This window comes from Ornithodoros turicata, chromosome 7, assembly GCF_037126465.1.
Source record: "Ornithodoros turicata isolate Travis chromosome 7, ASM3712646v1, whole genome shotgun sequence".
In the NCBI taxonomy this organism is placed as follows: domain Eukaryota; kingdom Metazoa; phylum Arthropoda; class Arachnida; order Ixodida; family Argasidae; genus Ornithodoros; species Ornithodoros turicata.
Genome location: NC_088207.1, coordinates 41709004 through 41733460, shown reverse-complemented (window position 1 = coordinate 41733460; position 24457 = coordinate 41709004). Strand labels below are relative to the sequence as shown.

General features: G+C 45.7%; 1 protein-coding gene and 1 long non-coding RNA gene across 6 annotated transcripts in view; one reads left to right on the top strand and one right to left on the bottom strand.

The window, feature by feature from the left end:
* LOC135399891 (neuropeptide CCHamide-1 receptor-like) overlaps nucleotides 1–23909 on the top strand; it is a 213599-nt gene extending 189690 nt beyond the window's left edge. For all 5 annotated transcript variants that reach the window (XM_064631623.1, XM_064631627.1, XM_064631624.1 and 2 more), the window contains one exon: nucleotides 22126–23909. In XM_064631623.1, coding sequence (XP_064487693.1) covers nucleotides 22184–23416 — 1233 coding nt within the window. In that variant the 5' untranslated portion in view covers nucleotides 22126–22183 and the 3' untranslated portion in view covers nucleotides 23417–23909. The remainder of the gene's footprint in view (nucleotides 1–22125) is intronic.
* LOC135399889 (uncharacterized) lies at nucleotides 20008–20484 on the bottom strand. The gene is made up of 2 exons (XR_010424442.1): nucleotides 20379–20484; nucleotides 20008–20311 (listed from the first exon to the last, which is right to left on the bottom strand). It is a non-coding gene; the product is annotated as an uncharacterized LOC135399889 (long non-coding RNA).
* Nucleotides 23910–24457: the final 548 nt, after the last annotated feature.

Genomic DNA, 24457 nt, shown 5'->3' with positions numbered 1-24457 from the left:
TCCGCCTCCGGGTGGGCCGGGTGTCTTTGAATGCGCGGCCGATAAAAAGGTCGTCGGGGCAGTACCGCTGGCGGTGCTGTTCCGGGAAGATGTTTTCTTTGATCTTTCTAAAAACGTCTATTGCTCCGGTTGTTGACAGCCAAGTGCTTGAAAGCGCGCATAGAAGTACATGTGGCTTTGTGCGGCCGCCTTTGCTGACGCATCTTTGTTCACGCGATTCATCAGCTTCAACATCGCATTACATCGTGGCCCTGTCATCTAAAATATTTTGGTAATTACTTTTGATGTCAAATGGATTTAGAAGCCTTTTAGAAGGTTTCAGAGTGCGGTTGGTCGAGACCGGGTTGGGCGGTCGACCGTTCAAGTAATTACATTTCTCGCTACGCTCCAGACACGTAGCTTTGGACTCTAACCTGCTGCTCCGAAAGTCGACAAATCTGGCGACAAAGTCACTAAAACGGCAACACTGCGCACGAAAGTCACGCAGTACTTCCAAGGACTTTCCCTCTTTGCGTCCACGGAAAGCAAACACGCACACTGCGATGAGCGGGGGGTATGCCTGGTATGCCCTCGCCAGCCACCTGCAAATCAGGCCCCATACCAGACACGAAACGAGAAGCGTTTATATCCGCTCAATACACTCACATTTATCTTTCAGTCGGCACGCGTTCGCATTAGTAACACCCATGACAACTACGCGAACGTCATACACCGGCTAAGCATTGTCAACTTCATAACTTTCATAAGGACTTCAAAACCCACCATTCGACTTCAAGTTGAAAATCACCACAATAACTTAACCTTCAAAGCCCGTCACAAACTCATCATACTGACTTCAAATTCAAAACCTATCACATTGACTTCTTTCAAAACCCATCACATCACAGCCCTTCATTCGACTTCAACTTCAATACTACATCACGTTATAGCCCATCATTCAACTTCAACTTCAATATCACATCACCTCATAGCCCTTCATTCAACCTCACATCATTCTGCATGATGTGATGGAGAGTGAGGTCGGTGAAGGCCATCATGAATGGATTCACCGACCTATGATGCAACGTACTTTCTAACCCTTCTGTGCGGAATGAATATCCTCAAATTGGATTGGATTGAATTTCAAAACAATATGAAGATTGTGGCTCCACAAGTATGGAGCAGCTCACTTATGCCACCATTTGTTGGAGGGGATGACGATGTGATGGCTGCAAAAAGGACGTACAAGTCAAAACGGTTATGATATGAATAAAATAGTTCGTGGGTGTACAAGATAGCTCACCGCTATAGGGCCTACTATTTTCTGCTAACATCATGCGTCAGGTCTTGTTTGTCCGCTTCGATTTCCTTACCCAACTTCACTGCATATATTTGTTGTTGTTCTTCTTCTTCTGTGTCACGCCCTGCGTTAATGATAGCCGTTGTCCAAAGGGCCTCGACGTGGACTATTCCTCTACTTTAGGGCTACATTTGTAAACGTGTGTCAGAAAAAAGAAAAAGAACACTGCGTGCACTAGCATAAAAACTAGAAACATTATTTGGATTTATGGCTCATGTTGAATAGGTCAACTAATGCTGAGCAACAATGAAATTAACATGTCTCATGGATGGGTTCGGTGCCTAAGGGGGTGGCGCGTCTTGCAAAGTACGGGAAACGATTATCTGCGAAATTAATTAGTGTGCAGACCCTCAGAAGCAATCGTTACTCGCTGTAATTGAACGTAGTTGCCCCGTTGCTCTGGAGCACAGACCTCCATAGTGATAGTAGAAAGGCACTCACGCCCGATACAAACATTGCGCATGTTGTACCAGCGTTTTCAAAAGGGTTCGCCTCAAGCCAGTTCCTGCAAGCCTGCAAGGCTCATATAGGCCGCTCGATCTAGTGCACTACAAAAATACTGATAAACAAAAATTAACGACACCATCGACATCATTACAAATGTCTTTTATATAGACGTGGACATTTATTTTTGCCTTGTACGATTAAGGTAGTACAGAAGTCATTTTTAACACCCAGTTTTCTTCCTATAAAACTGTTAAGTAGGCCAGTAAGATGCACCATGCGAAGTAATTTACACCACAGAGCCATAATTATCGCAGAAATTGAATTTAAAATACGCCGCAAAAAGCGACCGTGCGCAACGGTGATGAAGAGCAGTACCAGCCTGTGATCTGCATGGAACCTGGCGCTGACGCTATAAGGAGAACGCTCGCTGATTGGCCTAGAGAAATGTTGTCTGCTACTCCGCTGTCGTCTGCAACTCGGCTGTTCGGGGTTCTGATAAAGCCTTTCTCCTTGCTCGGTAATGCTTCGGCCGCTCCTTCTATCCCCAATTCTCCGGGAGAACTGGCAAAACAGGTGTACGGCGGCAAAGGGACAAGGCGCTGTCCACCACTGGCCGGCGAACCAGAACGAGTTTTCCTTATACCGTCATCGGTGACGTGGCACCATACTCCTCATCCTCGTTATAGCTGGAGTGGCGAGTTAAGGGTGAACGCGCGGAGCTATGTTTATGTGAGTTTTTTTCTGGGAAACGAATTGCACACATCAAAACCTTTCGCGCTATTCGGTATAATGACACACATACTTTCATCAGATGTCTTGATCTTAGCCGCCTTAGTGACGGCTGAAATAAAAGGTGAACAGTTATTGTCGTCTCTTGACTCCACTGATACCTCTCGAAAAATCAGCAAGCGCATTGAAAATACGCTGATTATAATAAATGAAAACCGCATGCAAAACCTGGGCGCTCAAATAAGTTACGCGAAAGACTTGTTAGGCTGTGCCTTCGCATAGACTAGTATATGGTGTCGCAAGAGCTCGTTAGCGCTTCCGACAATGTGAAAGAATTGATGTAACATAAAAAGGGATAGAAGTGTCACCGGGCTCTCGTAGTTGTCTCGCTCATTTGATAGCACGAAAGACGTGTAATCCAGACTAAATACTTCCCTGTCACGGAAGCGGGCAGGCGTATCTCATATGCGGGAGGCGTTCAATAATGACTAAGCCCGGCCCGTCGCGAGATTCAAAGTTCCTTGCGTCTACCTATATTAAATATATCGTATATTCATCAGGACAGCTGACTCTTGTGTGTTTTTTCTTTTGACGAGGGCTTTGCCAAACGTGCATGTACGTTAGCATTTTCCGGAACGCATATAATGCATTGAGGCCTAGGCTAACAGAGACAATTCGCCAACCTCTCCATATGTTTCGTTCTTCTTGAACGAAAATCAAACCAAGAGACAAAACTCTAAATGTAACTGTAAAAAAGCATTTCTTTCCCATTGAAAACATTATCTCCAAGTGAAATCCCAAGCGTCTGACCTTGCGTTTTATACTCTTCGAGGAAAAGCTATGTCTGCGAAACTAATATCACAAATATTTATGCATTGTGTGTACGCCCAAAAGCTTACCCACTCAGCAATGTTGCAAGTGCGTCGTGACTTGAGCGTTTGCCACAAAACTTCCTCATACACGAGGATTCTGCTGTTGTTGCTTACAGGAGGAGCACGGGTGCCCTCGTATGACACAATAATGCTCTTCCCTACTTAACCAGCTTCTCTTTTCACCTCTGTAGTACTGTCTGCGGTGATACTGTACGTCGCGTTGATAGTATGGTGGGCCTGTCCACCATACTGGTAGGAGCCAGGACGGACACCAGAGCACCTTCCAGAAGCGTTCGTAGGAGTACCGGGAACAGGTACCACAATATATGTCATGCGAAGTGACACGCGAAGAGCATTATAGCTGCTGTGAACATCATCTGCTCTCTTCTCATCAATGCATGCGACCGCCTGCGTTGAGGAATCCAAACGACCAGGCCTGCTTGCACGAAACGTTGAGGAAAATTTTCTCGGTGGCAGCCTCAGTATTTTTGACAGTGCTTCACGCACAAGCAGCGTTGAGGATCGTAGCGTGTGCCCGAAGCACTACCGAAGCAACCGAAGACACCGTTGAGGAACCTCGTCAACGCTCGTGCAGGCGAGCCCAGGATTTCTGGCAGAAATCCGAGATTTCTTCAAGCTGTGGTCTATTACAATACCATGTGCATAAAATACTCTTGTGGCTTATTGCACGGATTGAAGACAGAAGGAAACAAAAGGCGCAGTGTTGAAGTACTTGGTAGACGACAGCTGGGAAATTTCCGCATCAAGCACGTCAAGTTTCATTGACACTGCCGCACGCGCCTAACACATCTTAAAACTCATGAGCCAGCTTATGCACCCGAGTTCCTGAGCTAATGGCAAGATGCCAAAGAGTCACAAAACCAATTTAAAGTGCAGCTCCGCTGCTGTTCCGAAAGTATGAAGACGTTGTGATATTCAGAACCGTGGTCCCAACTTCATTCATAAACGCACATTGCTTTCCAAATTTCCATACTCCTTCGTTAGAAATTTGAGAAAAACTACCGGGCGGCGGTTCCACTTGTGACGTCATACTTGGAACTGCGCGGATTGGATAGCCACACCTAGCCAGCTCTGCCTGGCAACCAGTTTGTGTTTACACTCTGTCATGGCCGCTGTATCGTGCTGAAATAGCTGTCACGAGCTATCGGGGACCACCGCACCGTTTTATCATGTTTCTTATAAGGAATACTTCGTCTTCGAGCACGTTCTCGTTCTCAATAGCTTTGGTGGTGCTTTCTGCACGCGCAGCAAGTCCGCGCATAGTGCGCTGCCAAAGCTATTGAGAATGCGTAAGTGTACGTCACACGTTAGGTTTTAGGTCTTGTTGGTAGCATGAAGCACAGTGCGGGCACAGAATGTCCGCTTACGACGGCCGTCGTTGCACAACGAGGCCATCCTGTAAGGCTTGTTAAAGAAGACCGGCAAAACTATCTTTGAGGCTATTAACGACAGCAATTATCACGGAACACGCCCAAAACATTCACCTTCGCCCATAGATCTCCGCCATCGCATCGACGATTTGGCGTTAGCCAAGCCACGAGCGCGGCTAAGCCAGGACGAAGCCGGGATTGGTCAGGGTTTGCCGACCACAGGACCGCCGTGCCAGGGAAATTTAAAAAAATTGTTTTCTTAAAAACTACAAACAAATGGGTGAAAATTTTTCACATGTATGCTCCCTGTGCGGAAACGAACGCACAGCCCAAGCATGGCTCCATTCTGTCGCAGTCGAAAATCGGCGGAGCCGAGCTTTAATATCCTCCAAGAGACACATGGCGCATTCCATTGGCAGACCTGGGTCAAATTTTTTGCCCCGGGAAGGGACAAAAACTGTTCCAGTGGCAGAATCGTGTCAGACACTAAATGTTTCATTGATGGAGCAAGGACAAAACGTTTGCTCGAAAGAGCAATAGGTTTTGACCCACGAGACCAAAGCTAACCCAGCAAAGCACGGGCTCACGTGCTATGCGCAGCGCCTGCATCGTACCTTAAACGATTGTTAGCATTCCGCTGGGCGCGTTAGGCAGGCTCCCGAGCGCCATATCCCGGGTTCTCAGGGGAACGTACCCTTGGTGTCTCCACACTCTTGGTGTTTGTGAGGCTATCCGGAAGCCGAGCGCCAGAGTCGCTGAGCGCGCGCCACCTATCGAACTTTCTTCTGTCGTCTGCTTCTAAGTAAACACAGCAGTAGACCATAGCAGTCCTCTATAATATTATAACTATTTACCGCCGACATACAATGATTTCAGAAACACAAAGAGCATGGGCGGTTACAATGTGTTGCAACGGTTGCGTCATTTCGAAAGGTAGTACACCGGAACATGCGTCACGCTTCGGAACTGGCCCCGCTCTTCCCCAGCGTTCCCCGGCTCCCCAGCTCCGAAGGAGGGCTGCGCAGGGTGCACCCGGGAACGTGCACCAGAAGTGACTTTGGAGGTGTTAAGTGATCCCCTGAAAGAGGGAATGTTCCCGGAGCACAAACCTAACGCGCCCATTGACGAAGCAAACCCGTGTGACCCCGCCGGGAGCATGCACTCAAACCCCACCCAGCGCGGGGAAAAATCTGCTCTCCCAATGGAATACGCCAACAATGTTCAAAAAAGGTTCGTAGAACCAAGTCATCTTGTGTTTCTCTGCCACATCGTCGTCGTCGTCACCAGCTTCGACTATGGGCTGAAGATGCCGGATTCGTAACAACGTGCGCATATCTCCGTTGGGTACGCTTAGGGTAGCTTATTTATGTTGAATTCCAATGGGAGAGTCGGAGCAAGTGGCACACTCCGCAGTGGAGTGGCTTGATCTGGCCTAGAGCAAGTGATCCGAATCTGTGACTGGAACACTTTCGCCCAACTTGGAGTTGAGCCCTGGCCAATCTTCCTTGGTGGATGGCGGCCAGAGACGGAGGAAGAAGAAGAAGAAGATTGTGCCATAGCCTCCTATATACTGATCAGTATATAGGAGGCTATGATTGTGCGCATGTTCCAAGTTCCAATACAACGCCATGTTTTGCAACATCAAGATCATCCTAATCTCCTAACGTTGCCCTCGTAATATCTGGATTATTGCTTTCTTCAAGAAACAAAATTGCTAACGTACGACGCGAAATACTAGACACGGCGAAGACGCGTCGGGAAGCGGCCATGTTGCCGAAGCGGAGAGAGGAAACAGGAAGCACGAGCGACAAGTGACACGTCACGTAGAGTTCCGGTTGAATCTGCCTATTTTGGCGGAGCAGTCTGGGTTGCTCCCTGGAGCGACCTTGGCTCGAATGCCGCTCCGAGGCTCCCATTGGAAGACTCCAGAACTGTTCCCAATCTGCCAATCGAACAGACTTGCTCTCGGCGGAGCAACAAAACTTGCTCTGGAAACGCTCCGAATCTGCCATTGGAATTCAACATTAGTGACTCTATAGGCACGCTTAATGAATTCAAAAGCCTTGGTACTTTACTTTTCAACGCGATACATACACGAATACATGGGCGCTGCGTTGTTCCCGTAATGCTCATTGTAAGTACACGGTATACTGCGTACTAGGTGCCAATTTCCCCCAGGCCGAACGCCAGAGCATTCAACCATAAGAGCCACCGCTTTGAAAATATGTTCCTACGTGTTCACTCTCACTTCGAACAGCTGCTCACCCCAAATCAATGGGCGCCTTGAACACGCTCGACCACTTCGTATAACTCCTAAATCACTGCATAGAAAAATCTATCGACATTGGAACACACGCCGTTTCGGAAACAGCCCATGTGAAATTCAACGAGGGGAGAAGCATAAAACAGCATATGGATTACTTCACCTTTGTCATTGCCATTCTCTGCGAGCTCCGTGTTTGCACGCAGTAGTGCTGTTCGAAGCAGATAGTGATGTAAACACTGTTGCATTGGCCTCGCCATTAGGGCCGTCATATCCCCCCTCTCGCTGCAGTACATGAGGGATCGAGATTAAGGACGACTGCAAGGACGAAAGACCCGTGTTGTAGACAACGCAGGACAGTGAGAGGGGATGAGCTGTTTCCTGGTAAAGAGAAAAGAAGGGAATGAACCACTGATCTCTATGTATAAAGGCTGGATGGCGCATGGGAGAGGGGCTCGCGGGGGAGAGGCGTGCATTCGGGCCGCCATGTTGGGAGGCCCTAAAGCGCAGTGTGCGCCCATAGAAAACAATGGGAGGCAACGGAGATTGTGAGTATTTATAGCGCTGCAGGCGTTGATCGTTGCTTGTCATCACACAATTTTGTAAGGTGCCAGTATACTGATGTATCCTAACAGTGTTTCACAGGTGTCCTGCCGTTCGATTCTTAATTATGTTATGTTTTGCATTCCGAAACTAGACCGTCACAGCAGTGCAGCGCTGGGGATTGTACTACAGTACGTTTCCCAGCCAATATTTCAACAAGAAACGATGTGAGGTTAACAACCACCATGTATGTAATATCCCGTGCTGCGTTCTGGACAAAAATTGTTCCATAAAGAACGGTCCGGGAAAGGATATACTCGCATGGCAGAAAGAGATCGTTCTGTAGAATCAGAGCCGTTGTTTTAGCCGTGTATCGGTTTCGTATGATTTATATCAAGCACCGCCGCAGAAAGTGTCTTTTAGTGAACGACTGCGGTGCTTTGCCTCACAAATATGGACACACCGAAGCTGCCCAAATACGTTGTGAGCGTGATCTAATTGCTTCACGCAATTAGAACACGCTCGTTAGGACAGTTAATCAGGTAGTGATGTAAGCTTAATCAATTAAGTTACTTAAAAGTGGTAACACCTCCTTGAGACGCAGGATTTACCTCTTTTTGAAGTACAGCCCTTCTATGTTTGTTTGTTTCTTCCTTCATTTGTTGATTATTTGCAGGCGCGGTTGTGTCAAACTGAATGCCCTTCTCGAGTACTCACATGCTTTTGCTGAATACAACTGCAGCGTGAGCAACGCTGCTTAGGAACGGGGGCCTGCTATCCAGTGCTGACTTTGTCATGCTTGTTATGTGGAGCATGTTCGAAAAAATGCAGCTGCACATCTGAAACTCCAATGAGTATCATCGTCATCTAATAGAGAGCGTCGTAGCACCGTTGTGAGACCAGACACGCTTTCTGAATATCTTCTATGGCACCTTCCGCAGTTTGCACAATTTTGTTCAGCATCGAAGTCTCTCATAGGAACCACTTTGCATTTAGTTTAACTCCCATCTTAGATTTTGATGTGCAAGGGCCTTCTTGCACTACACACGTATGGTCTGCAACAGGATAATTGCAGCAGGACGATTTGGAGCTTGAAACAGTTGTGATTTTGTCATTTTGGCCCTCGTGTACCCAGTCTGTGAAACGTAAACAAAAAAAATCTAACACGATATGCTTTTGTAAAGAAGGTCACTGATGGTGAGTAAAGAGAATATACAAGTTCAAGTTTATTCAACATTTTATATCATACATTATATTATTCAACATTTTATATCAAGTATATACAACATCAAGTTTATTCAAGTTATTTCTTGCACTTATGCGTTTCAGGATACAATGAACGTGCAGGGAGGTCACAAAAGACTACATTTATTGTTTTATGACCTTGCTACAATGACAATATATATTTTAGGAATGACAATGGACAGGTACTCTCTCTAAATTTGTAGCACTCAATTTTAGGTTAGAATGAGCAATGAATAGCAACTTCCCTCCTGGTATTTTCTTATATATGATGAATTTTGAATTTAATGTGATCAAATATGTGTTAACATAATAGTATATATAAGAATATAATACGTGATAAATGAATGTGATCAACAGTAGATGTAAACAACACCAGTAGCCAGAGAAGTGCATTCTCAAGAAATAATTTTCTTATAGCATATATGTGCATGCCCTATTAACTGAAACAATTATCACGGTTCTCACGGTTTTAATTTCTGAGAGTGTACTGTAGAGACGGCTTACATCTACAACAGTTAATACAAGGTATTATATACTGTGAACGCCTTTAAAAATCCCACGTGACACATATGCCTTTACTTTCTGGAGGTGCTGTGGTAGTCAAAGTTTGTGGGCATTACGCAGGTTCTGCACCCATTTCTTGAGTATGTCGAGGCAGCTGTGAAGTAACCTGCATTGATGATGATTATTCCAATTTTTATGGTGCATCGACAACAAAGGAAATAATACATCAGAACATTGATTTGGGTGCAACCAGTTAAAAATGAATATGTTGTTTAATAAATGCATTGGACAAATCTTAAAACATCAGTTTAAAACATGGTTTACAATCCGTGTATCTTCTAAAAATTAAAAAGATGAAAAACTATTCAGAAAGAATATGGGAAACTCTTCTAAAAAGAATTATAATCTCTAATTATTATATTGCTGGGTGAAGGAGCCTAAAGTGTAAGGTGTATTTCTGATGTGAACATGTAAGAAAATATGCAAAACTGAGAGAGGCTAACCACCTTGCGTGCACTGAGGTTGTTCCTTCCTGTAAAGTAGAAACCAGTGGATGAGGAACGTGACACTTACCTGTACACCCAGCCGTATCACACTACACAGATTATTCACTGGGTAGCCCTCATGACGAAACCTGTATTGAGAGACCACTTTTGCCTTAAAAACTGCTTCAAATAGCGCGACACGCTACAAATTATTACTATCGTAACAAGCTGACGATACAGCTCAGACAAAGGCGTTATTCAAGTCGCGCCACACCACCGTTACGTAGGATTCTTTGTCACAAATCAAACCAAGGCACAAAACAATACCAATACATGAAAAAAGGTGACAATCGTGGTCTCATTATGACGTAATACCGAACTTGCGCGTGAAGGTAATTCAAAGAAATGAATGTGGCACTTGCTTCCGCAGAGAACACCGTGTACCATGCTAGCAATGCATGCAAAATAGCGCTCGAGTGCTCGCACATATATTGATGACAACACTACCTGTGTAGAGTAACGTGTTCTTTCAAGCATATTATGCACTCAAACTGTATTTGCCGCCGGGTAAAATGCAAGTGTGCTCGATTGAACGTCGGAAGAGCGATAAAGCAACCTGCATCCAGTGCTCGTTTTGGACAAAAAAACACTTCATAATGGTCAACTAAATATACAGAATGAACGCCTATTTATTCCTCGATAAAGAGTGACTCACCTGTATAAATTTAGGCCCTGTAACCTTGCCAGTACGGTTGGTACGACCGTAATTGCAAGAAGTTGCCATGATCGCTGCGGCGACTGTTGTGAGCACCGTAAGATGGCGGCCGGTTTCTTCACGCTCGCGCTCCCTATCCGCGATCCAGCCTTTTACAATCGAGATCAGTGGAATGAACTGAGAATATGGGGAATCGCTTGAAAGGGGACTGGAACGTCGTCGTCTTCGTTTACGCAGGGCGGGTAAATATTCAACAGCCCGTTTCAACGCTGACGTACAGACTCAGAAGCTACGTTGTGCGTCTGGTGCACAAGCAGAAAGACTGAAGGAATTGAGTTACTCGAGGTGGTTCGGTTAGGTGCAGTAAGAGAAATATGAGATGTTCGCTCCTACAACTGGGGAGCCGTCTACTTCGAACCATTTATACGTCGAAGTAAATACGTACGTCTATTAGTGTGTGTGTAAGAAGAAGGGAAAACATAGCTATTTATAGATGAAAGATGAAAGTCACTGAGGCTTTGTATGTATTTGTCCCTTCTATGTTGTTCCAGCCTCAGAACATCAGTTCTTTCATAGCTATTTATATGTGCAAAGGCGTACCATGTCCATAACGCATTTCGCCACGTCTCCGAACGCTCATCGCCTATAGCTTAACCGGCCAGTGCCCCAGCAACTTTCTTAGGTCCACTCGAAGGCGACGCATAAAAGATTCAGCTGCACGCGACGTACTCGTTGATAGTGCAAGAAAGCATTGAGGCTTAAGGACACGTAGTGGTTGAGATACGAAAAGATAAAGTAGGGTCGATCCGGGCTTCGAGACTCGACTCCGCACCAGCTAACCAACTACATCCGTTTGCATGCATCATCACAGATTCTGCCGACCATTCTCTTGGCGTCGGACGCCTTGAAATACATGTGATGCACACAAGCTATAGCTCGTGGGCTCTGAGTTCCGCTGCATACGCACCTTCGTTTCCATGAATCTCAAAGTGGGCGGGTAACCGCTTCCGGACGAAGACCTCTTGAGACTGAGGCGTTATATTCATCTTGAACGGTGGTGCCTAGAGTGCGGCCAGGATCTAAGGCAGAACAAAATGCCAAAAGACATGCTAGATAGACATGACAGCTAGCAATCATGGATGCTATGCGCTGTAGCACAAAAAGAAGAAGAAAAATACCCCGGTGCGGTCGAAGAGGTTGAGTGTGATAGGCGAACAGTCAGTCAGTCAGTCAGCAGTAGTTAATTGGAGATGCTCTTTTGGCATTACAGCAGAACAAGTAGGTCCTGTGCGCGGAGTTCTTCCGCTGTATACCTCCCGGCAACGCAAGCCTATGTTGCCGTACCACACAAGAATGTGCCACGTTCTTGCAAAGGCATGCATAGGATCTCTACGGAGGCAAAGGGATGTCCACATTGGATGCACATCTGATAAAAGTTTCTGCTTCGGAATTTCGGCACGGTACGGCATGACAGCACAACGTATACGTCAGGACTTTGTCCTGTGTATGGAGCGAACTCAGGGGGTGATGACGATATTTTGTTGCCATAGGCTAATGTAGCGACGTTGGAACTACTGCATCCTAAGAGCCGAAAAAGGTGGTTACCTCAATTCAACCAAGGCCGAAACAAGCAGTTTAGCACCTGGGGAACCCCTAGGCCCATCTTCACGCTTCGTGCCCAGTATCCTTGAGAACTGCTTCTAACGTGGGGGCGGCAGACGTCATTAAGGGTGGGAAGACCCGCGAGACTGAAAGCTCTGTTGCGCACCAGAATTGCGCGATGCGCTCGTAGTTTTTGTGTATCCCAGGACTTGTAGTCTTAATTTCTACACCTCCTGACGTACTTTTTGCGTGCCCTTCTATGCTCCTTTATGAGATGCCTCATGTCATGTCATCCACTAAATAATTTGTCTTGTGGTAACCAGGCGAGAACCAGGCGTCTGCTGGTGGAACAGGCTAGAAGACATTTTCAGCACAGCTTGTAGACGCTTGGTTACGTTTTGGTACACGTCGCCAAACGCGGAAAAAAGATGCACAAAAGAACACGCGCAAATCCCTGCGAAGCGAAAGCATGTCTCGCCATGGATCTACGCAAATCCATGCAAATCTATGCAAATCGCTGCAAGCTCATCTGTCCCTCCCACAATCTGAGCATGCTGTCCATTGCCGATACGCAGATGTGCTCGTCCTGCTTTGCAAATTTCTTAATACCATATTTTGCATTCCCACTAGGAGCACTGAAACGCAGAAGCATCAAGGTCAGATCTCTGCTGTCAAAGCGCGTTTGGTTTTCTATGTACTGTCCCAGATTTAGCTGGTATGTAGAAGCCCACAAACAAAACAAAGATATATTGCGTCCGCCTACCTATACCACGAGCGGTTTTGCCTGCTTTGTTGGGAGCGAAGCATCGTGCTGGTGCTGTGAAACGGCGTGGAGCATGGAGGTGATGTGGCGAACAGCTTGCCCTGCTGGTCTCACAACTATATGGTTCAGCTATAGCTCGAATGTGAGGTCCAATGGCGTTTTTGCGTCGAGCCTGTATTTGCTACCCTCAGACAAATACATGATGTCTGATAGACCATGAAATACAGAAAGTCGCTGCAGTACTTGCATCGTAGAAAACGACGACAAGCACTTGACGCCGAGCCATCATTCCATTAACGTTGCAGTTGGTAAGAAGAAGAACAACAACAAAAAAAAAAACTCTCAGGAGCCATTAAAAAGTATTCCTCTAATTGGCCACAGACATCCCCGAGACATTACTTGCAACCTGCTAGCTCGCTTCGTGTAGAAGGCAGCCGGATTAGAACAGGCACATCTGCCGATAATCACTGTAGGGAGCAGTCAAGTCTGCGAGGAAAGTAAGATTATTAAACTGTTAAGAACTCTAAAGCTGCTCTTCACGAATCTGTGTCACCATCATTAGCGTAATCACACTCTAATTTTTGCAAGCAGTGACGGTTCCCACTAACGTGAGGCCCACCTGACCGAAGGGAACAGCATCCCCAATTGTGTCAGGAATCCAAGGTCATTTTCTCAGTCCTGGGATTTCTTCGGGCAATCTTCAACACCGAGGCAACACGGGAAACCTTCAATGACCATTGAACATCCGCGTAGCGCCATCAAGTGTGTAACGTGTGAACTTCTCAAAGAGCGTTGGATCCAATGCTCCCTGACAGGTTAACACGTTGAAGGCTGCCCACGTGACAGGGGTATATGAGATACAACCGAGACAGCCCGCATAAACACCCTTCGAGACGTTATACACCAAGCTAGTACTGTATAGCTTTAGAATAAAGCAAAAGAGAAAACACGGACAACGTGTTCGAGATAACGCCCAATCCTTGTGTACTGCGTCTTTTGCATTGTGTCTGCTCTCAAACTCAAGGGTATGCTACCTTGCACTTCTGGAGAAGCGGAATAACCCGCACTTTTGCAGGGGGTCCTCGTTGAACACACTCGCGTGCTACCTTAAATCGCGATTGCGACACACTTGCTCCGCTTCCCAGTTTTGAAGTGGGCTGACATAAAGCGGATTTTCAGCAACTTGGGAGTTCTTTGTTCAGCGTTCTCTGGTCAGCGTTTCCGGTAAGAAAATTTAGCCGTGTTGCTATAGCTCTCCTTTAACGACGTTGCAATGTACAGATGTTAGGGTTCCACACAAATAACGAACACACGACAGCGCTACATTTGTGTGCTCCGTTGGGATGTGTGTCCCCTCGGGGCACAAGGAACGGGGAGTATGGAGCCCGATTTTATTGCAAGAAACGTCTATTCGGATATTTTTGCCTTCGAAAACTAGGATCCATGGCCGTCACTAAATGCTTTACAACTTTTCTGTAATATGCAAAGCTTTTTAATGCAAAAGCTGACGAGGCCTTTTTAATGATCGCCACTAAACAGGAGGCTCAGGTTACGGCTTCGTCTCCTACTGACCTTGGACGAAACGAACCTTCCACTTTCAAGTCTGAATCATTGAAGTACCAAACCCTGCAAAACCGCAGGAAGTGAATGCTCCTTGATGTCGAAGAATGGCTGGTTTGCGAAACACCAGATGGTTTATTTGGCGAGCCAGTGTGTTGAAGGAGATGCGTATGAAGACCTCAGTAGAGGCCCACAGGAGTTCCCTGCAATTAGCGTCCATTTCATCTTCGGCACCTCAAGACATAAATCCATACGGTGTTTGAATCGCCTGACTGCTGCGGGAAGTCGCAAGACTTCGCAACAACAACTTTATTTTATGCTGATGATTGGGAAGTTTCATCGGCAGGGGCGATATTGTACCCCATTGCTGGTGGTAATGTTGGGGTATGGAGTTCCCAATCGCCGCTAGACTTCGTTTGTCTGATCATATCCTAGAAATTAAACCTCTCCGACCACCAGCCTCTCCGACCTCTCCGACCACCAGCCACGCTAAAAGCTTTCTTTTTCCTTATTGCTGGTTTGATTTGTTGTGCTAATGCTTTTGTTATTTGCTGTTGTTCACAAGCACGGCGCCGCACAATGCAAATCCCGGGATTGTGGGTCGCGAACAACATCAATCTCCACCATCACGACCTGCTACACACTGATAACACACATGTAATCTGATAGTTCCGCGCAACGTGCGGTCGCGGCACTGAACTATACATTCACTTTATTTCGCATGTTTAGCAGGACCGTGTTCACGCATAACATGTAACGAACGCTAACCGCTAATACGCACAATGTTATGTCGTAGAAAGCTGTTTACGAGGTATACAGTAGACAGCTACAGCTGTCATAAAGCAGAATTACGATAAAGTCGCTACCCGCTAATGGACCGCGGCGTGAGAGCATTAATGGCGCTGCTCTTCTTGCGTAAGCGAGAAAGCGCATAAACGTAACAGAACATTAGAATGCTCAATCAATTCATTCTCTTGCATTTCGCGTGTTTCGCTGTTGTAATTGCGACAGAAGATACATGCGCCACTTTTGTGAAGCTCGGCTCGTTAAAGACACTTTCCGCACGATGATGAGGACGTGTGTTTTCAACCACGAAATGAACTCGAAAGTCACGAAACGGTTCTCTGGTGCATCGTTATCTGCAGCGGTATTCGACCTGTGTTGTTGCATTGCATTTAAATAACTTTATTCGAAGCGCTGGGTTACTGAATAGGAAAATTGCCTTCCTGGTGTTGGGTACGCGGAAAACTTGATGTGATGTGCGGTGATGAGAGAATATATTAGATAATGAAGAGTGGCCTGATGTTATTGTTTCACTCTGCAAACAAAAGGGGAATAGATAGCTTAATAGAAAATGCAAAAGGACATGCGGCCTTTCATCTTGTTACGCTAGGTTATTTGTTATTAATGAGTTATGTGGTCAGACTAAAAGTACGCCAATATATTACGTTGCAGCATCTCCTCTCGCCCGCGAACCGCATCCTGCGGTCACTGCGCGCGGCGTGGATGACAGAATATTCGAAACAGTGCTGATATTGATTGATTGATTTAAACAATGTGCAAGTCAGCGCATTAAGTAGCAACATTAATACTGGCGTGATCGGTGTTTTGTTGTAACATTGTTTTCTAACTGTCGGTTTCATCTCTCATAAAACGAGCAATTTAGTTTCTAATTATCCGAATTATTTTACTCATTCAATGTACTTACGATTATTTTCTATTTTATATTTAAATACTCCACTTGTATTTATGACGAGCATTTAAATGCACATTTACTGTTTTGTACTCGTACTTCTAGAAATATGTATAAACAGATTAAACAAAACAAACAAAATGTTTGCATGTCCATCCGATGGTAGAATGTGAAGTCTGGAAATAAACTAAAATTTGAAGTATTTATCCGCAGAACATGAACACGTCCCTAAAATCATGAATAGGCGAAGGAGCTTGATTTTGATCCTCAGACAGGAGCCTCAGAATGCTCTTGATTCTAAGTATAAATGGCTTTCGGGAACTGCTTAATAATGGCGGCGGCAATTTGAGGCTGGCGCCAACGCTCCGAAGGACGACTTCATTGTCACTTCGCTATCTCCCTGTTTGATGGACTTTGTGAGAAAGGCAAGGACGAAGTTCAATTCCTGTACCGCGGTAGCTGAACACAGTTCCTTAATGAATAGAATGAAATGTAAGTAGAGTTCCTGGTTTTCGGCATTTATTTTGACGCTATTTATTGTAGAAATATCCAACTTTTCAGGTGGTAATCATTAGACTAAAAACTAAGAGCCCAAAGTCGTGGGGTTATACCATATTACGGGACAGTCACGAGTTGGCGTTTTTTAGGTAAACAGCAGAACACATACAAACAAAAATAAAGTAATTTATTTGAACCGTTGAAAATCTCAAATCACATCATCATTTCCCTGTTACCTTTTTTTTGTGTGTGTCTAGGCAAACTGTTCGTCCACCAGTTGAATTTTGCTCGTGTGTGTAACGGATTTGCTTTGTGGTAAACATGCTCGTCCTCTAACCCGCCCCGCCTATCGTCGTATACGCTTATGTTGGAGCTTGAACAAATAAGGTAGACGAAACGAAAACACATTCCTGTACAGAAGATTAGTCTGTGTTCGAGATATAGGCGGCCCCAGACCTGAGGCTTTCGCTTCAACGTTTCTGTACAGTCACTTTTCTTCACATGCGCCATAGGAAAAAGCGCTTGTATGCTCCTCATTATTAGAGATACTAATCAGCTTTCCTGACTAATTAGCTTAAAGTCATGTATGTAGGTGCCCCACCATAGGAGCTAAAAGAAGGATTAAGAAGTGTTCTTCTAATCTAATGTCACTAATCTTCCCTTGTCACTAATGTCACGCTGCGCCAGTTCCACACCTGCTACTTACAGCCCGAGTTAGTCGTCTATAAAACACACAGTAATCTACACTAATCATCGTTGTACTTTACATATGGTGTTTCCTCTCAAGGGCTAAAATCCGAAAAGTGCACATTCAGTTAAGTTTACTCTAATTAAGTCGAGCGCCGTTGTGCAAAAACATGAGTATCTGCATTAGTCCCCCCGTTAGGGTTCATTAAGGCAGCCTGGCCAGATAGTCGACGTTAGAGGGACCGGCTATTGCAGGTGCTCCCATGACAACGGTTATCTTAAAACACGTATGCAATATGGTGCGTCCAGTAGCTCTTCCCTACGTTTATGTCATATGCAGGCTTGTTTTTTTTGCTTTATTATTACGTAGCTCGATACCGAACTTAACCACGCCACAATAGATTGCGATATCACGTGATATGTGCTATGCAGAGATATTTCTGTCGCCGTGGGTCGCTCGATGCCTCTACCACTGTGTTTACAAAAAGAAAGAAGCAAATTTTTCTATTTGAGATTAAATAGCTGCGTAACAAAAGGGTATTTCTCTTTGAAAGGTTGGGAAGCTGTGGATGTTCGTAAATTCGTCCAAATTGAGCTAAGTGGGTTTCAGAATATTTCTACGATGAAGTTTGGTAAGCGAGAACCTTTGCATTGTCAGATCGTCTTATGGAAATCAAACTGCATAAACGTCTGTTCGTGTGTCAAACAAAAGAAAATAATGAGGAAGAGAAACAGAAACGAAAACCGAGAAATTGGTTCGCTCGCTACTATATGAAAGGGAACCTCCGTCGTGTTGAGGATCATAATTCGAGTTCTGCATCGGGGATACTCTTAACAAAGAGGAAACTCTTGTTATCATGAGACGCCCGTGGGTAAAATTTTTTCAATTGATGTTTTTTTTGTTTTAGTGTGTTCAGAAATCTCTGCGCAGGAAATTGTATCGCGACACGGAGTTGGTGGAACCTGAATGGGTAGGTTGAACGCGCAGAGACGTTCAAGTTACTGTCTCGGAATCCTATGCCTTGTCTATCCTTTCAATGTACGACAGGTTCCTGAGCTGGGAAAGAACTGTGATTCCCGAGAAGGAGGGAGAACGGAAACAACGAATAGACAGAAGTGAGATTCGCAGGAGGACCGCATTCGTGGCTTGCCGGGCGTTTAGGGTTCCAGGACATCAGCAAGATAACATAGGTAGCAACATAACAGCAAGAGTACGTATCAAACGCTCGTCTGAAGATCACTGAGGCGCGGCAACTGCTTTTGTTCCGAAATGAGAGGTGAACCCCGTGTCATATTCGGACACACCATGGAGGAACCCTTTGATCTTCGGCTGCACAAAGACACTTCGAAACAGTAGAGGAGGCCCCTGCCGTGGGTGCGAATGTTCCTTCATATATCAAAAGATTCCTCCTCTCACGCCGTCGACTAAGCATCACCGTGTGGAACGGTCTGCGAAATCATATGTACCCAGGACCTAGCCAATGAAATTAAAAATTTGTTTGCACGGGTTTCTTTATGTTACGACCCACTTTGTAACTCGTGCATTCTGTAACGCCCCTACAAAGGGAGACTCCGCACCAAAAACGTGTCGACGTAACAGTGTGACTGGCTTTGGCGCACTATAGCCTGAGTTGCTTATGCTCCATTAAAATTGAATCATCATCATCATCAACAACAACAACAACTGTATGACATCAGTCCATACCGTGTGACGTTGCAGTGGACACAATTTCTCATTCCCAGGTGGCACAGATAATTAGAGAACGAATATTTTCCTTCGAGTGATTCGGCGCTCCTCCACGAAAGAGCAGTCCAGCAACACTGGGCTTCACCTCACCGCTATTCTTCGCGCGCGCCTTTCTGTTGGTTTTGTTCTACCAGTGGCGAGTATTAAACAACGAAATCGAGGAAATAGACGACTCGCCATCCATGTCCAACGAAGAAGTTACCAAGCGCGTGCCCAAACAGCCGACGGTCCGCACGAGACTATCTGTGACGTCACGCAGGGTACAGGGTAACGCGTTCCGACCGCCGAACCAACTTTGTTTTTCATTTCTCTAAAATTTCGAATTGTCCCGAAGTCTCTCCTTTTTAAGGTTTAAGAAAATGAAATGAAAAATATTCTTCCTCGGCAGGAGAACAGCTTTCGGTCCCGGTTCTTGTGAATGCATCGTGAGATTCGTCACCGCGTATTCGCTTTTGCATTTGAGATGTTCCAGCGGACTAAAATTAGCTATAGGGCTACTTGTGATAGAATAGCAAAATTGAAATAGACTAGCATGGAACTTTGGCGCGACCCTAATGAGATGGTGGTAGATACACCTAAATTCAAATAACTCTGGGAAACGCCAATGCATGACTACGTCGGGACACGAACCTTAACGTTAGACCCTCATTGGTCACGTATGCTACCGATTAAACCACGTCGGCATTTCCCCCCTCAACTTCTATTGCAGGTTCTGGTGCGTACAAGAGTATGACACGATGAATGATACGCTATTTACATTTTGTACATTTCATTATGCAATATTCTACACACAATATGTATAATAAGGTGACGCGTGAAATAGCCACGCACATGTCACATTATCGATCATCTACGCGTTAATATTATGCATAAAGGGGCGCCATTAAGAGTAAAAAGAACAATAGGAGGAACCAAGAACAATAATATCAGTGGTCCACAGTTGCCTGCCTGTAGGAGTTTTATGACGTTTAGCCACATATGGCGCTGTTTTGTCACATGACGTACACACTAGAGCTTGCGCCCAAGTAAACACCATATGATGGAATATGGGCCATGATCCCACGGGTGGCTCATTTGCATCATATATGCAGGATGGCTCTCCCTTGTAGTGCCTTGTGAGGCAGGTTAATTACACCGGGAGGAACTGGTGTAGATGAAGTCAATCGTCGGTGACGGGCCCGATGCCCCTTGCTATCTGCCCAACTCGATAGATTCATGAATACTACAGCTGGAAAACACACATTTTACTGAGCACTCATGGATGATACATACAATGAAAAGAAAGCAACCATTACCTCATAATTTGGGCGTTGAAGGGCCGAATCAGCTAGTAAAAGGGATCCAAACATCCAGATGGCGTTGACGCTACTATGATCGATGAAAGCGTTATGAGAGCGCGCGGCGCGCGCTTATATACTGTTGCGGCGCCACTGTTCGCTTATGGCAATGGCGATGAGGTTGAATACACAGTTTGGCGCTCACAGCTTCAAACGCAAGTGGGACAAGAGACGCGTTCTTTTTTCGTTCTCTTACATCTTTCGAATTCAGTCATCTATTCAAACACGAAGCAGGGCGACCTGTATCGCAAGTAATGATAATTAGAATTCTCATTACGTGCGTTACATGTAGATCATCGTTACTACTAGATACATCCCTGAACATAACTTCTACCACGCACCCTAATACTATTTTGAAAGCTGTATATGTCAGAGTTCGAGGCAACTCGTTACAAGTAACTTGTTACTGTAACTAAGTTCCTTTTTTTGGTAACTTATAACTTAACTCGGTACTTTTGTGCCGTGGGAACTTTCAGAGGAACTCGTTTCTTTTTCAGGTAACTTTGCCGAAGTAACTTGAGCGAAGTTACATGTTACTTACATTTAATTACTTCACTTTTCACGCACGTCCAATTATTGGCTTGCTTTCTCTTGGGTTCTTTCATGGCATTTTATGCCATAAAACGATGATGCATTAGCAATAGCCGCGATTCACGGGCTTTCCCTGTCAATTTTAGCGATATTTTAGCAATCTAATTTTCCGGTGGTGGCAGCGTTGATTCGATTGCCTTAGTCGGCCGCGCACATTGATTTTCCTGGCAGTCGCTAGCGGGCAGCGGCTTCCGTCTTGGCGAGTTTACTCTTAAAGAGCGGTTGGTTTGTCCCTTCAGATGACGCACCCTTGGAAGTCGCAGGGGAGGTGTCTTTGCTTAGCTGAATAGACCTCTACCCGAGAAACGTCATCATGACGTTGGTAGACAGACTGAAACCGCAACAAATCGGAAGGGGAGGGCCCTCGAATGGGCACTTGTTCGCTGCCTCCTATTGAACGAAAAGTAGGACTGAAGGACGCGTCCCTTTCAGAGACCATCGTAATTCCCTCAAGGCCGTGGCTTCCGGTCGCGACCTTGTTCGCCCCCTAGCTTTGAATGTAGTTCAACTCTACCAAATTGGTGGCGCTGTCGAACACTATGACGTCATTTGTTTACAAACAGGGAGAGGTCTATTGGTAGAGCCCCGAACCGGTAATCCAGAAGATGTGGGTTCAAGTCCTACAGCTGGCTAACCTTTTCAGTGACTTCCTTCTTTCATCATTAATTTCTTAGGCACTTGAGGCTTTGTATGTATTTGTCGTTTCTATGTGTTCCAGCCTCAGAACATCAATTCCCATCATGATCTAAGCGTGTTGCACTCCTCCGAAAGAAACTCAAAGTTCTGTTGTCTCAAAGAACTGTTCACGCGTGCTGCACCTGTGTACTGCTATTCTGTATCCGAAGTAACTTTAAAGTAACTCGTTCTTTTTTCTTCAGTAACTCCGTAACTGCGAGTTACATTTCAGACTGAAGAACTTCGTTATTAACCTGGTTACATTTTTCACACGGTAACTTAACTCGTAACGAGTTCTTTTTGACGGGTAACTTCTCGATCTATGGTATATGTATTTAATAGGTTGCTGCTTACAATTGAAAGTATAATTTAGGTGGAACCAATACCGAAACCTTGCTTACGTCAGTCCTTAACCTACACACGTTTGTTGTCTTTGCAGTGATCCCGATGACCCTGATACGTGAAGCACCGCTGGTCCTCAACCATTCTTTCCAGCCATGATCACATCGTCAGAAATGACCGGTGCTGTGGATTCGCTGTTTCCGGCGTCAGTGGGTTCGTTCCTAGCGAACACCACCATGGCTACGCTTAAGGCCGCAAGGGAACCCACCCAACGCTACACGAACGTTTCCTCTGTGTCTTCTCACGTGAACCTCACTACCGGCTATGGCGACTCCGAAGAGTTCGTACCCTACGACCAAAGGTTGGAGACGTATGTCGTGCCAACCCTTTTCGCTCTCATATTCATCGTAGGCATCGTGGGTAACGGTACACTCATCTTCGTGTTCATTAGACACAGGACAATGCGTAGTGTGCCCAACATCTACATTATGAGCCTATCTATCGGAGACTTCATCGTCATCGCAGGAACAGTGCCTTTCATTAGCACAATCTACATCTTGGACTCGTGGCCATATGGGCTATTTCTGTGCAAGCTAAGCGAGTTCCTCCGAGACGTGTCCATTAGCGTGACGGTGTTTACCCTTACAGTCCTCAGCATCGACCGATACGTGGCCATAGCGATGCCGCTCTTCAAGCACAAGGGTAGGAGGCATACCAGAAGAACTGTAACAGTTCTTCTCACTATATCTATTTGGATCGTTGCTATTCTCATGGCAATTCCTGGCGCACACTATTCATTCATCATGCTCGTACAAGCCACACCCGAACTGCAATACAATGTTTGCTACCCGTTCCCGCCCGACATGTGGAACTGGTACCCAAGGCTTATGGTGCTCCTTAAATTCTTAGTACAGTACGCGGTACCCTTGCTGATCATCGCCACGTTCTACTGCATGATGGCGCGGCAGCTCATAAGGACGTCCAGGGCTCACCTAAACCAGAACAGCTGTGGTGGGATTGCTCACCTGAAACAAATGAAAGCTCGCGTCAAAGTGGCGAAGATCGCCTTGGCGTTCGTCGTGCTATTTGCCGTTTGTTTCTTCCCCAATCACGTATTCATGATGTGGTACTACTTCGCTCCCGATGCTTCAGCACATTACAACAGCTTCTGGCATGTTTGGAAGATCATGGGCTACGTGATGACCTTCGTTAATTCCTGCCTAAATCCCATCGCTCTGTATCTCGTAAGCGGAGCCTTCAGGAACCATTTCAAGCATTATCTCTTCTGCTCGCGACGTGCTGCCTCGCATTCACGACAAAACTCTTACTCCTTTCGGACGACTCACAGCTCCAGCTTGTCCAAGTGCACCGCGTCCACGAAGATCTGACGGTTAGTGTTTCTGCAGAGGAGGAAGAAACCAAAATGTCAACGGTGCAGATGCCAGAAAAATGACGTGCATCAACGCCGGTTCCACTCGGTTGTTTTTCAAGTTCCATGACTGACTGCAAACGTAAAGAGAACGGATTCCGTCTCACTTTATTCCTGTTCGACGTCGTGTTCTTGTGGACGTGTCAGCTTCGCAGTGTCGTCATCTTTCATGTCATTATCTAAGTCACGTCTATATAGTGTACGGCATGATCAGTGAAATCCTTGCCAAAACATTATGCTGTGACAAGACTTTCCAGACAAAGTGTGCAGCAGCGTTGGTGTCTAATAGTCACACATGGTACAGCAGGCGGCCAACTTTGTTCATATGTGTCTCTCGGTCGTATTGTGCACTTGTGTAGTAACTTACAAGTTCATAAGGTGCTTAAACCGAATGTAATGGCCGTGCTTTCCACTTCATCAAAGTTGTACATATATAAAATACATTTCTGGCATAGCTATTTATACGTTACATATATTCGAAACATGTCCTGTCAACGGATTCTATTCCGGTACGCCGGGATGTAATTTATCGAAGATGATGTCTGGTGTTAACGCGAGGCTGAGCACCTTCTGTGTGGTGTACAAACAGAATATGGTTGCCTATACACAAGGCTGCCATGATGTGATAAACGCAAGGCAAGCTATGACATGTATCAGCACCGTATCTGTGACGCTACTCGTATATTCACACGAGTTACATGGAATATTCTAGCGGAAAAAGGAACAAACAAAAGAAAAAGCTCACGGGGGGCGGAAGCCCCGCCGTGTGTTATGTTGAGTATTCACACGGCGCTAGAATGTCGAGGGCGCCGTACTGCACATTTAGCAGACGACACTTAGCAGAAGACACCGCCTCCCTCTTTTCCTGTCGTCTGCTACGGGATATCTTGTGACCGCGCCGCAGGATATTCCCAACGGTTAGCAGTGCACCAAAAGACATGGCGCTGAGCGCTCCCACTTACGTGGCAGCAGAAAACAATGACGTTTTTCGCATCTTCCG